At 51.3% G+C, this 12,414-nt stretch overlaps 1 protein-coding gene across 4 annotated transcripts in view; it reads right to left on the bottom strand.

Moving 5' to 3' along the window:
• Positions 1-12,414, bottom strand: part of IMPDH1 (inosine monophosphate dehydrogenase 1) — a 62,009-nt gene that overhangs the window by 29,896 nt on the left and 19,699 nt on the right. For 2 of the 4 annotated variants that reach the window (XM_035127205.3, XM_060279361.2), the window contains exon 2: positions 9,577-9,675. In XM_035127205.3, coding sequence (XP_034983096.3) covers positions 9,577-9,675 — 99 coding nt within the window. Of the gene's footprint in view, positions 1-9,576; positions 9,676-9,944; positions 10,121-12,414 lie in introns of those variants that run through there. The other 2 variants (XM_088651776.1, XM_060279362.2) reach the window with 2 other exon arrangements.

The raw sequence follows: 12,414 nt of genomic DNA on the forward strand, positions 1-12,414 counted from the left end.
ATTTTGGCTGGGGGAGAGGAGGCTGCAAGCTGGAGCACAGGAGTCGTCCCCCCCCCAACCGCACTGTCAACATTTTCTGCCCCCGACGGACAGAATTAAACCAGGGCGAGACCAGGGTTGCGGTGTTAGAAACGCAAACGATGATTATTTATTTTTTTATACCCCACCCATCTGGCTGGGTTTCCCCAGCCACTCCGGGTGGCTTCCAACAAAATATTAAAATACAATAGTCCTTCAGTTATTAAAAGCTTCCCTAAACAGATGTCTTCTGAAAGTCCGGTACTTGTTTATTTCCTTGACATCTGATGGGATGGCGTTCCACAGGGCGGGTGCCACCACCAAGAAGGCCCTCTGCCTGGTTCCCCGTAACTTCACTTTGCGCAGGGAGGGAACCGCCATAAGAGTCCAAAATGACTCGCCGGCTGCGCACCTGGTCCTTGAGGGGCACAGTTACCCCATTCAGGACCAGGGAGTCCCCCACACCTGCCTGCCCCCTCAAAAACCATCATTCAGAGAATCATAAGAGTTGGAAGAGACTACAAGGACCATCCAGTCCAACCCCCTGCCAAGCAGGAAACACCATCAAAGCATTCCTGACAGATAGCTGTCAAGCCTCTGCTTAAAGGTCTCCAAAGGAGACTGCACCACACTCCTTGGCAGCAAATTCCACTGCCGAACAGCTCTTACTGTCAGGAAGTTCTTCCTAATGTTGAGGTGGAATCTTCTTTAATGCTTGATGGTTCCACACCCACCTTCCCTCTGTATTTTGGTTTGAAGCTGCCCAGAGTGGCTGCGGCAACCCAGTCAGATGGGCGGGGTATAAGAAATACATTATTATTATTATTATTATTATTATTATTATTATTAATATAATATTCCTCCACGGTCAGAGGAAGCCGTGCTTTTGAATCCCCTCTCCTGGAGAGCAATATCCGCCCTCCACAAATGAATGTGCATGAAGCAGCGGTCTATTGAGCCGGATTGATTGAGGAAGGACGTACACAGAATCCTGTTCCCTTTGGCTCTGGGTCCTGTTCAGGGCCACCGCGGCTGTCGGTGCCAAAGAACCGTGAATTCTGGAGTTGTGGCGCTGGTTGCAGGGTCCCCAAGCCCACCCAGCGCATGGCTGACGAAGCTGAGGGGCCCCAGGAGGCTCCATTCTGCTGCATTCAGAGACGCTCCTGTCCGGGTGGGGCCAGGATTGTACCGATTGGCTGTTGTTCAATGTTAGCTCTGGGATCAAATCGTGGGACTGTGCCGTTCGAAGACCGTACCATTGTATGACTTGCTTGGAATGGGGTCACTGCAAGAGGCCTACTGTTTATGGTACATAAAATAAACAGGACACCCTAATTTTAACGGGGAGCTGGGCAGGGGAAGCGGGAAAGAGCAACAGACACTCTGTGGACCTTTGTTTGCTGGGTTAGGTCCCTTTCTGCCTCCTGGTGAGAGAGCAGATCTCATGCGAAGGTCTGACGACAGCAGGTCTTTTAGCAGCCCCCCAACCATTTTTTAAATTTTTTATTCCTATGAAGCATTTTGCTCAGTTATTGCAGAAGCCTCATCTCTCCCCCCCCTTAATTTTTTAATTTTTACACAAATGCGTGTGCCAGTTTGGACGCATTCCAGATGCAATTCATTTCCCTTTTTGCTCTGGCCAGGGAGTGGCCAAGGTTTTTTGACGGGTCTTGTGGATGCAAAGATCAATTATACATGTGGGCTGACATTTCCGGACGGGAATCGCAAAGGGAGCGCAGAAGCCAAGAGCAGAGCTGCTGCGTAAGGGATCTCTGATCTCTCCATTGCCACCGGATTCCCTTCCCAGCCCAGGGGGGCGTTGGGCCTTTGCTCTGCTTCCCCTCAAGCGAGTGGGCGGCACGGTGTGCCCTTCATGCTTCAGAAGGTGTTTGTTTTATTTTCTTATATCCTTCATAGAAGTGAAGGGTTGGAAGGGACCCCCGAGGGCCATCTAGTCCAACCCCCTGCAATGCAGGAATCACAGCTAAAGATTCCCTGACAAATCGCCATCCAACCTCCAAGGAAGGAGAGTCCACCTCCTCCCAAGGAAGTCCATTTGAATGGCTCTTGGTTCTTCCTGATGTTGAGTCGGAATCTCCTCTCCTGTAACTTGAAGCCGTGGGTTCGAGTCCTACCCTCCAGAGCAGGAGACAGCAAGCTTCTTCCCTCTTCCGTGCGACAGCGCTTGAGATATTTGAAGAGGGCTCTCCTATCTCCTCTCAGTCTCCTTTTCCAGGCTAAACATACCCAGCTCCTTCAACCGTTCCTCATCAGGCTTAGTTTCCCGACCCTTGATCATCTTGGTTGCCCTCCTCTGCACACCTTCCAGCTTGTCAACATCCTTCTTAAATTGTGGTGCCCAGAATTAAGCATATCCCCCCCCCAACCCTACAGGGTTCAAAATTAGCCAGGTACATTTTGCACCGGGCTATTGGCCCCTTGTTAAGGGACCCAGGTGGTGCTGTGGGTTAAACCACTGAGCCTAGGGCTTCCTGATCAGAAGGTCGGCAGTTCGAATCCCTATGACGGGGTGAGCTCCCGTTGCTCGGTCCCAGTTCCTGCCAACCTAGCAGTTCGAAAGCACGTCAAAAATGCAAGTAGATAAATAGGAACCACTACAGTGGGAAGGTAAACGGCGTTTCCATGTGCTGCTCTGGTTTGCCAGAAGCGGCTTTGTCATGCTGGCCACATGACCTGGAAGCTATATGCCGGCTCCCTTGGCCAATAATGCGAAATGAGCGCGCAACCCCAGAGTCGGTCACGACTGGACCTAATGGTCAGGGGTCCCTTTACCTTTACCTTATCGGCCCCTTGTAACCGAGGGAAGGTGTCCAGGTGCCAAGATAGCACCTGATACCTTCACCAACTGGAGGTGCATGCCTGGGGACCCTTGGATTGGGACCATTTTCACACCCTGTAGAATTCTATCCGTTCTGTTTATCTGCACCATCGGAATGAATTTCTGGAACCAGAATCCTTTTTCTGGGTAGCCGGAGCAGCAGCAGCGAACAACATTGCAGGGAACTGTCACCTTGTCTTCGCTTCCCTCTACCATAGTTTTGAAGAATATTCCCACGTTACGGATGGTCAGTGTCACCATTAAGAAAAAGAGGTCGGAATAGGCCAATATATACGTAGACTGTCCCTGGATCAAGGGACTTTTCTTCTTTCCAGTTCTTGAAGCTCAGCCTAGCGCAAGGTTGTCCTCTGAACTGACCTAGCCAGATGTTTTAACTGAGAATCATTTGCAGTCAACCCATCCTTTGAAAAATGAGACTTCAGAGCCGTCTTGCCCCCCCCCCCCCAAAAAAATGACAATTACCAGAAAAGAATGGCAGATAAATTTGATGGACTATGCTGAAATGGCTAAAATGGCTGGAAGAATCAGAAATCAGGAAGACCACAATTTTAATAATGGGGAAAATTTGTAAACAGAATCGTTAGTTGGATTGGAATATCACCTGTAGTTTAAGGCTGAATTCTGGACACAATGGAGATGTAAAAGATTTGGATCATCATAAAAGATGCAGGAGGAAATTATTAATACTAGGACCCACAAAGGGGAGGAGGAAAGTCCAGAAGATTCCTTGGAATCTTCTTTTTGATTACTTATGTTTGATATATACAGTGGTACCTCGGGTTATGAACATAATTTGTTCTGGAGGTCCGTTCTTAACCTGAGGTGCGTTTTTGTCAATGGGAGCACCACCACCACCGGGCTGCCGGCGTGCGATTTCCGTTCTCATCCTGGGGCAAAATTCGCAACCCGAGGTACTACTTCCAGGTTAGCGGAGTTTGTAACCTGAAGTGTTTGTAACCCGAAGCGTTTGTAACCCAAGGTACCACTGTATCTGTAAAATTTCAATTTTAAAATGCAAATAAATAAATTTATGAAAACAAAATGACAGCTACACTGGGACTGTAACCCTGGTTTAAGGCGCCATTCGACACCTGGATTATATATGTGAAGGTGGTGAATGCCCTGTGTGAGTGTCTGGAGGTGGTTGGAAGATGGATGGCAGCTAACAGATTGAGGTTGAATCCTGACAAGTCAGAGGTACTGTTTGTGGGGGGATGGGGTGGGCAGGTGTGGGGGACTCCCTGGTCCTGAATGGGGCAACTGTGCCCTTGAAGGACCAGGTGCGTAGCCTGGGGGTCATTTTGGACTCACAGCTGTCCATGGAGCCACAGGTCAGTTCTGTGTCCATGGCAGCTGTCTGCCAGCTCCATCTGGTACGCAGGATGAGACCCTTCCTGCCCGCGGACTGTCTCGCCAGTGGTGCCTGCTCTGGTTATCTCCCGCTTGGACTACTGCAATGCTCTCTATGTGGGGCTACCTTTGAAGGTGACCTGGAAACTGCAACTAATCCAGAATGCGGCAGCCAGACTGGTGACCGGGAGCGGCCGCCGAGACCACGTAACACCGGTCCTGAGAGACCTCCATTGGCTCCCAGTACCTTTCCGAGCACAATTCAAAGCGTTGGTGCTGACCCTTCAAGCCCTAAATGGCCTTGACCCAGTATCCCTGTAGGAGCGTCTCCACCCCCATTGTTCAGCCCGGACACTGAGGTCCAGCTCCGAGGGCCTTCTGGTGGTTCCCTCCCTGTGAGAAGCAAGGTTAACAGGGAAATGTCCAGAGGCCTTCTTGGTGGTGGCGCCCGCCCTGTGGAACGCCCTCCCATCAGATGTCAAGGAAATAAACAACTATCTTACTTTTAGAAGACATCTGAAAATAGCCCTGTTTAGGGAAGTTTTAAATGTCTGATGTTTTCTTATGTTTTAATATTCCATTGGAAGCTGCCCAGAGTGGCTGGGGAAACCTAGTCAGATGGGCAAGGTATAAATAATAAATTGTTATTATGTTATGTTATGATGATGATGATGATGATGATGAAGGACTTTCTTATTCTGTGTGAATCTTCTCAGAGGATAGAGATTTTCTGCCACTGCCGTTCACGTCTGCCTTGAATTCGTGGGGTGCCCTCCCCGCTCCCGCTTGGCACCCAATTCAAATGCCACAAGGGGTGGTATTTGAATTGGGTGTCAAGCGGGAGAGGGGGAAGCACCCCACGATTTCAAGGCGGATGTGAGTGACGGTGGCAGAAATCCAAGAGATATCTCTTTTTTGGCACCGGCGGGGGATCTGCCAAGATTAAAAGCCGTTTCTTCAATTATTAGCGTCAAAAGATGACGGCGTTTTCTTAAACCACGCGCTTACTCATTCACTGCTCCTCGTTCCACGCCCACCAGATTTGCACAGTTTGGGGGGAAACGGAGAGATGAGAGATGCTCTCCACGAAGCCGCGGGCTGCTATTCCCTGCAATGATAACCAGAAGGATCTTTCCATTTTCCTCCTTTCCTTCCTCTCCCCTCGAGGGCACCTGATCTCCTTAAATTTCTGCGGTTTGTCTTCCCCTGCGCCCGGTCCCTGAGGGCAGGAAGAAAGATCTCCACTACAAGCACTGGAAGAATCCAACCCCGTCAAATTCAGACAAGGCACACCCTCCCCAAGCCACAGTGCGCCCGCAAAATGGGAAAAGGGTGCCGTTCAGAATTAAAGGGCCGGAAAGCTGGGAAACCTCTCCATGGACTGGAATCTCCAAAGCGCCTCTCTGTTGGTGCTAGGAACTCAGATATATATCCTCATCCTGGAGAGTAGTGACTAGTGGGAAGAGCCACAGGGTTCTGTCTTGGGCCCAGTCTTATTCAACATCTTTATCAATGACTTAGATGATGGGCTTGAGGGCATCCTGAGCAAGTTTGCAGACGACACCAAATTGGGAGGGGTGGCTAACACCCCAGAGGACAGGATCACACTTCCAAATGACCTTAACAGATTAGACAACTGGGCCAAAGCAAACAAGATGAATTTTCACAGGGAGAAATGTAAAGTACTGCACTTGGGCAAAAAAAATGAAAGGCACAAATACAGGATGGGAGACACCTGGCTTGAGAGCAGTACATGTGAAAAGGATCTAGGAGTCTTGGTAGACCACAGACTTGACATGAGTCAACAGTGTGATGCAGCAGCTAAAAAAGCCAATGCAATTCTGGGCTGCATCAATAGGAGTATAGCACCTAGATCAAGGGAAGTAATAGTACCACTGTATTCTGCACTGGTCAGACCTCACCTGGAGTACTGTGTCCAGTTCTGGGCACAACAGTTCAAGAAGGATACTGACAAGCTGGAACGTGTCCAGAAGAGGGCAACCAAAATGGTCAAAGGCCTGGAAACTATGCCTTATGAGGAACGGCTTAGGGAGCTGGGTATGTTTAGCCTGGAGAAGAGAAGGTTAAGGGGTGATATGATAGCCATGTTCAAATATATAAAAGGATGTCATATAGAAGAGGGTGAAAGGTTGTTTTCTGCTGCTCCAGAGAAGCGGACACGGAGCAATGGATTCAAACTTCAAGAAAGAAGATTCCACCTAAACATTAGGAAGAACTTCCTGACAGTAAGAGCTGTTCGGCAGTGGAATTTGCTACCAAGGAGTGTGGTGGAGTCTCCTTTGGAGGTCTTTAAGCAGAGGCTTGACAGCCATATGTCAAGAATGCTTTGATGGTGTTTCCTGCTTGGCAGGGGGTTGGACTGGATGGCCCTTGTGGTCTCTGCCAACTCTAGGATTCTATGATTCTATGATATAAGCTAATTGCCAAATGACACCTAAAAGCTAGGTTACAGTCTCCACAATGGAACGTCTAGTGAAATTTACTATTAATAATAATAATTTCATTTCTATAGCACTTTATCGTTTAAAGAAAAAAAAGCTCAAAGCTGCTTACGACACATTAAAACGTCAAATAAAACTACCCCGAATAAAACCAATTCAAGCCTCGGGGAAAAGGTTTCAGAGCCTTCTCCAAGTGACTGCGAATGAGTTTATGGAACCCGGATGGGGAATGGTCCAAAAAAGTTTGGGCGCCATTGAACGAAGGGAAGTCCTGCCCGAAATGAGGAGAGAAGGAAGGGACACAAACTCTGGCCAAACAAATTCAAATTAATAGGGAAGATTGGGGAAGGAGTTACCAGAAGCATGAAGACCAACAAAAATACATTTATTTTTAAAGACATCAGAAAGCAGAAGCGTGGAAAGGGGTGACAAAGGAAGCAGAGGGAGGCGGCAGAAAAGGGGAGTGAATTCTTTGCGTTGGTCTTCACTGCAGAAGATGCTGACATGCATCTGGGCCCAAACCAGTTTTGGGGTGTGTCGTGGTGGTTATTTTTTATTTTTATTTTTTAAAGAGGGGAATCTGAAGAACTAAGTCAAGCAGGAATGAGAAGAGACGAAGGTCTCTAGGGCCAAGTGACAAGCGAAGGACCAGTCGTCGGGTCCAGGTGGAAGACGTCCACTTCCAACAGAAATGTGAAAATGCTGATCTTCTAATAAAAAGAAGTCCAACAACCGCTGGAAAAGACCCAAGTTTCGGAAACACTGGACTCAATGATCCTTGGGATCCCTTCTAACTCTTCAATTATATTAATCTACAGAGTATACATGATTTACTTTCTCCCCATAAACGCAACGTTTTGGAGATCTCTGCTGAAGCTACTACTCTTCATATAAAAAGGATAAGAACTTAGGGAGAGCCTGCAGCTGGATCAGGCCCAGAGGCCCATGTAGTCCAGCATCCTGTTCTCTCAGTGGCCGACCAGATGCCTGTTGGAAACCGGCAAGCAGGATCCCAGCACCATAGCATCTCTCCCTGCCTGCGATTTCCAGCAACTGGGACTCAGAAGCCTTGCAGCCCCAGAGAGCCCTCTCCTCCTTGAGGATGACTTCTCCGGACCAGAAGCAGCCTGCTTGGCGCTCACAGCTGCAGGATGTGATCATGAACACTGGCACAAATTCCTTTTCTTAAAATAAAATGTAATGAGTATCCATGGGGAAACGGAAAGTCCATTCTTGGTTGCAAGCCCATTACTGGCAGGAATGCAGCCGCCTCTATCTGAGGGACGGCAAACACCAGGCAGCAACGGAGCATTGGGGGCCCGGGAGGCGGCTGGATCCTGCAGCAAAACCGAGGCTCCCAAAAGCCAGGCTGGATACAATATTAAGGGCACCGGAATCTTTCCCTGCCATTGAACCCCAAAAGCAGGCTCAAACCTGAAAGCTGCTATTCTCCTTATTAATACATCGCCTTTCCCCACCCAGACCAGGACTTAAAACAGCACAGGTTGCAACCCAAAAAGCTACATGCATGTCGAAGGTGAATGATTTAAAATGCAATGGACATGTAGAATTAAAACCACAGATCTGTTTAAAACCCTTTTCTTTCAAAACAAAACAAAACACAGTCAGTTCCCAAAGGCCTGTTGGAAAATCTTCACCTGCCAGTGGAAGGACAGAAAAGGGGGAGCCAGTCTGTCTTCCCTAGGCAGGGAGTTCCAAAGTCGCCTGGGAGAAGCCACCACCGAGAAGGCCCTCTCCTGCGTCCCCACCCAGCGGGATTGTGAGGGGGGTGGGACCGAGAGAAGGGCAGGTTCTCCTGGGAGAATACGGTGGTTCAGACAGCCCAGGTCTGACAGTATTGGGCTCTGGAGGTTGTAACCCGAAATTTGGGTTACACTCAAATTCACTCCAAGATCCCACCGTGATGGAGGGGGGAGATGCACCCACCCAGACCCAGGAAGAGAAGGCGGTAGAGGCGGCCCATTCGGGTCTATTTTTGCCCTCTACCCGCCTCCCCGCCAACCCCAAAGGCTCTACAAATTCCTCCTTCCAAGGCTGTCGCCAAGTTCCTCAATTAAGAGTAGACTAGGAGGTTTTGCGCAACCAACCTGCTACATCCCAAAGATTCGCTCTTTTTGCAAAAAGGAAAGCGACAAGAAAACACTTTGGAAAGGCAGGGAGGGATAACACTGGCATTGGCGCAACACCAAGTACTCCCCCCCCCCCACAAACGGAATGAAATGAAAATGCATTAAACAGCCAATGCTGCCTAATGTCCCTGCACCCAAATCAGAACAAACAGCGTGGTCAAGGGGGTCTCTTGGAAGCGCAGAGAGTGATCAGCAGCCCATTTCACAGATTTTCGTCCAGGAAAAGCAAGGCAGGCCCTGTTGGCCATTGCAGAGGTCCATAGACCAAACGGTGGAACAGAGCCAACTGAGGGGCCCCCCAGGTCACCCCCCCACATTTCAAAGAGGGAAATGAGAAGAGCGTTTCTGCTGTGCACCATCTCCAAATCTCTTTCCAGGGCCTGGCCAGAGATTCTGCTCCAGAGATTCAGGATGGGCACTAGGCTGGGGTTGACTGCTGGCGGGGGGGGGGGGGATGCAGTGGACGGTGTGGGGCAGGGTCTCCTTGGGGGCAGGAGGAGGACCCCCACCATCCATGCAGGGGTCCCAGCCAGGCATTCTGTGGGAGGGGGATCCTTGCCATGGGGCGCTTGGGCAGGTGTCTCCGAGATGCCCTTCCTAGCCGGGGACCCTTTTCCTGGGGGGGGGGGTGCCATCTCCTGGGGGGCACCCAGGTGTGGAGGGACCCAGCTGGGAGCCACGTGGGGAGTAGGCCCCGCCCCCTTTGCCCCCCCCCCGCCGCCGCCGCCGCCCTTACTTGTAGGTGAGCCCGTCGGCGATGGCGAAGAGCTGCTGCGCCGTCAAGCCGTCCTCGGGGATGTAGCCGGTGCCGCCGCTGATCAGGTAGTCGGCCATGCTGCGGAGACGAGAAGAGAGGCCGTCAGGGAGCGCGTGGCCGGGCCCGGGGGGGGGAGAGAGGGAAGCGCTCCGCACATGCTCAGGAGCCGCCTGCACAGCCAAGCAGGCGCGGGCCGGAGCAGGAGCCGCGGGTGCCAGCCAGGCCTGGGGTATTTGGTGGGTGCTCGGTCGCCCAGGGCACCCAGGGCAGGCAGGGGCCGCAGATGCCAGCAGCCCGGCCCGCTTCCCCCTGCCTTCCCTCCTCCTGGCCCGGCCCGGCGCGCCTACCTGAGCGGCTCGCCTTCGCCCATGGCGCCGCCGGGCCGGGCTCGCCGCCGCCGCCGCCGCCGCTTCCGACTCGTCGTCGTCGTCGTCCGGCGGGCGGGCGGGCGGGCGGTCGAGCAGGCGGGCGGGCCGCGGGCGGCTTCCTCGGTCCGCCGTTGGCTGAGCTCGGCGCCCGCCCCCCCCCCGCGCTCTCTGCGCCGCCGCCGCCGCCGCGCAACGGAGCCACCAAGCAGCGCAGGCCAGGAGGAGGAGGGCGGGGCGCGGGGGGCGGGCAGCCGAGGAGGGCGGCGAAGGAGGGAAGGAAAGGGAAAAGGAAAAGAAAAGGAAAAGGAAAAGGAAGGAGGTTGGGAAGGAAAGGAAAGGGGGGAGGGTTGGAAGGGAGGGAGGAAAAGGGAGGGGGAGGGGAGGGGAGGGAGGAAAAGGAAGGGGGGAGAAGGAAGGAGAGGAGAAGGAAGGATGGATGGAAGGAAGCAGAAGGAAGAAGGAAGAGAGGGAGGAAGGAGGAAGGAGGAAGGAGGAAGGAAAAGGGAGGGAGGGAGGGAGGGAGCAGGGGGAGGGGGGAGGGAGGGAGAGGGGAGGGAGGAAAAGGAAGGGGGGAGAAGGAAGGAGAGAAGAAGGAGAGAAGAAGGATGGATGGATGGATGGATGGAAGGAAGCAGAAGGAAGAAGGAAGGGAGAAAGAGAGGGAGGAAGGAGGGAGGAAAAGGGAGGGGGAGAGAGGGGGAGGGGAAGGAGGAAAAGGAAGGGGGGAGAAGGGAGGAGAGAAAGAGGAGAAGGATGGGTGGGTGGAAGGAAGCAGAAGGAAGGTAGGAAGAGAGGGAGGGAGGAAAAGGGGGGAAGGAAGGGGGTTGCTGCTTCCTGGTGCCCAAGGAGGCCTCCGAACTTAGCAACCCCCCTCCCTCCCTCCCTCCCTCCCTCCCTCCTCCAGCCCCAATTGGGCTCCCCCTCCCCCAAAGAGGAAGCTCAGGCGCCGCTCTTTGGGCAAAAGCAGACAGGCTGACAAGCAAAGGAAAGCTCTTCGGCATCCAAAGGTGGGGAACCAGCCAAGGACTTCAGGGCCACCTCTGAGAACCCGAATCGTCGGAGCGACGCTGGTTTTAACTGGGGTCAATGGGCAGGCAGCTCCCGAATGAATCCTAGGATTGGGGAGCTGGAAGCTGCCCACCATGGGACTCGAACCCAGGACACTGAGCCACCTGCTTTTTGTATCTTTCATTTTTAGGTGGAATCTTCTTTCTTGTAGTTTGAATCCATTGCTCCGTGTCCACTTCTGCCCAAGTGTAGTACTTTACATTTCTCCTTGTTAAAATTCATCTTGTTTGCTTTGGCCCAGTTGTCTAATCTGTTAAGGTCATTTTGAAGTGTGATCCTGTCCTCTGGGGTATTAGCCACCCCTCCCAATTTGGTGTCATCTGCAAACTTGCTCAGGATGCCCTCAAGCACATCATCCAAGTCATTGATAAAGATGTTGAATAAGACTGGGCCCAAGACAGAACCCTGTGGCACCCCACTAGTCACTACTCTCCAGGATGAGGAGGAGCCATTGATGAGCACCCTTTGGGTTCGGTCAGCCAGCCAGTTACAAATCCACTGAATGGTAGCATTGTCTAGCCCACATTTTACCAGCTTCTTTACAAGAATATCATGGGGCACCTTGTCAAAGGCCTTGCTGAAATCAAGATAGGCTATAGGCTATAATCATTTCCTCCTACATCTTTTATGATGATCCAAATCTTTTACATCTCAGATTAGTCTGCCATGACTTATTTTTCAGAAACCCATGCTGACTTTTAGTGATCACAGCATTCCTTTCTAGGTGCTCACAGACCATTTGCTTAATGATCTGCTCTAGATTCAAATCTTTCCTGGTATTGATGTCAGGCTGACTGGGCGGTAATTGGGTCCTCCCTTTCCCCCTTTTTGAAAATAGGGACAACATTTGCCCTCCTCCAGTCTGCTGGAACTTCGCCTGTTCTCCAGGAATTATCAAGGATTATTGCCAGTGGTTCTGAAATCACCTCTGCCAGTTCTTTTAATACTCTTGGATGTAGTTCATCTGGCCCTGGAGACTTGAATACATCTAAACTAGCCAAGTATTCTTGTACTACCTCCTTACTTATTCTGGGCTATGTTTCCCCTGCTGAATCATCTGCTCCATATTCTTCAGGGTTTTCTTTCTTGGAGAAGACTGAGGCAAAGAAGGCATTGAGGAGTTCTGCCCTTTCTCTGTCCCCTGTTTGCATTTCACCATCTTCTCCTCTAAGTGACCCCACTGTTTCCTTGTTCTTCCTTTTGCTACGGACATACCCATAAAAGCCCTTTTTGTTGCTTTTAACCTCTCTGGCGAGCCTGAGTTCATTCTGTGCTTTAGCTTTTCTGACTTTGTCTCTACACGTGCTGGCTATATGTTTGAATTCCTCTCTGGTGATTTCCCCCTTTTTCCATTTTCTTAACTCAGTTAAAAGTTCTTTAG

Source organism: Zootoca vivipara, chromosome 9 (genome assembly GCF_965207765.1).
Source record: "Zootoca vivipara chromosome 9, rZooViv2.hap1.1, whole genome shotgun sequence".
NCBI lineage: Eukaryota > Metazoa > Chordata > Lepidosauria > Squamata > Lacertidae > Zootoca > Zootoca vivipara.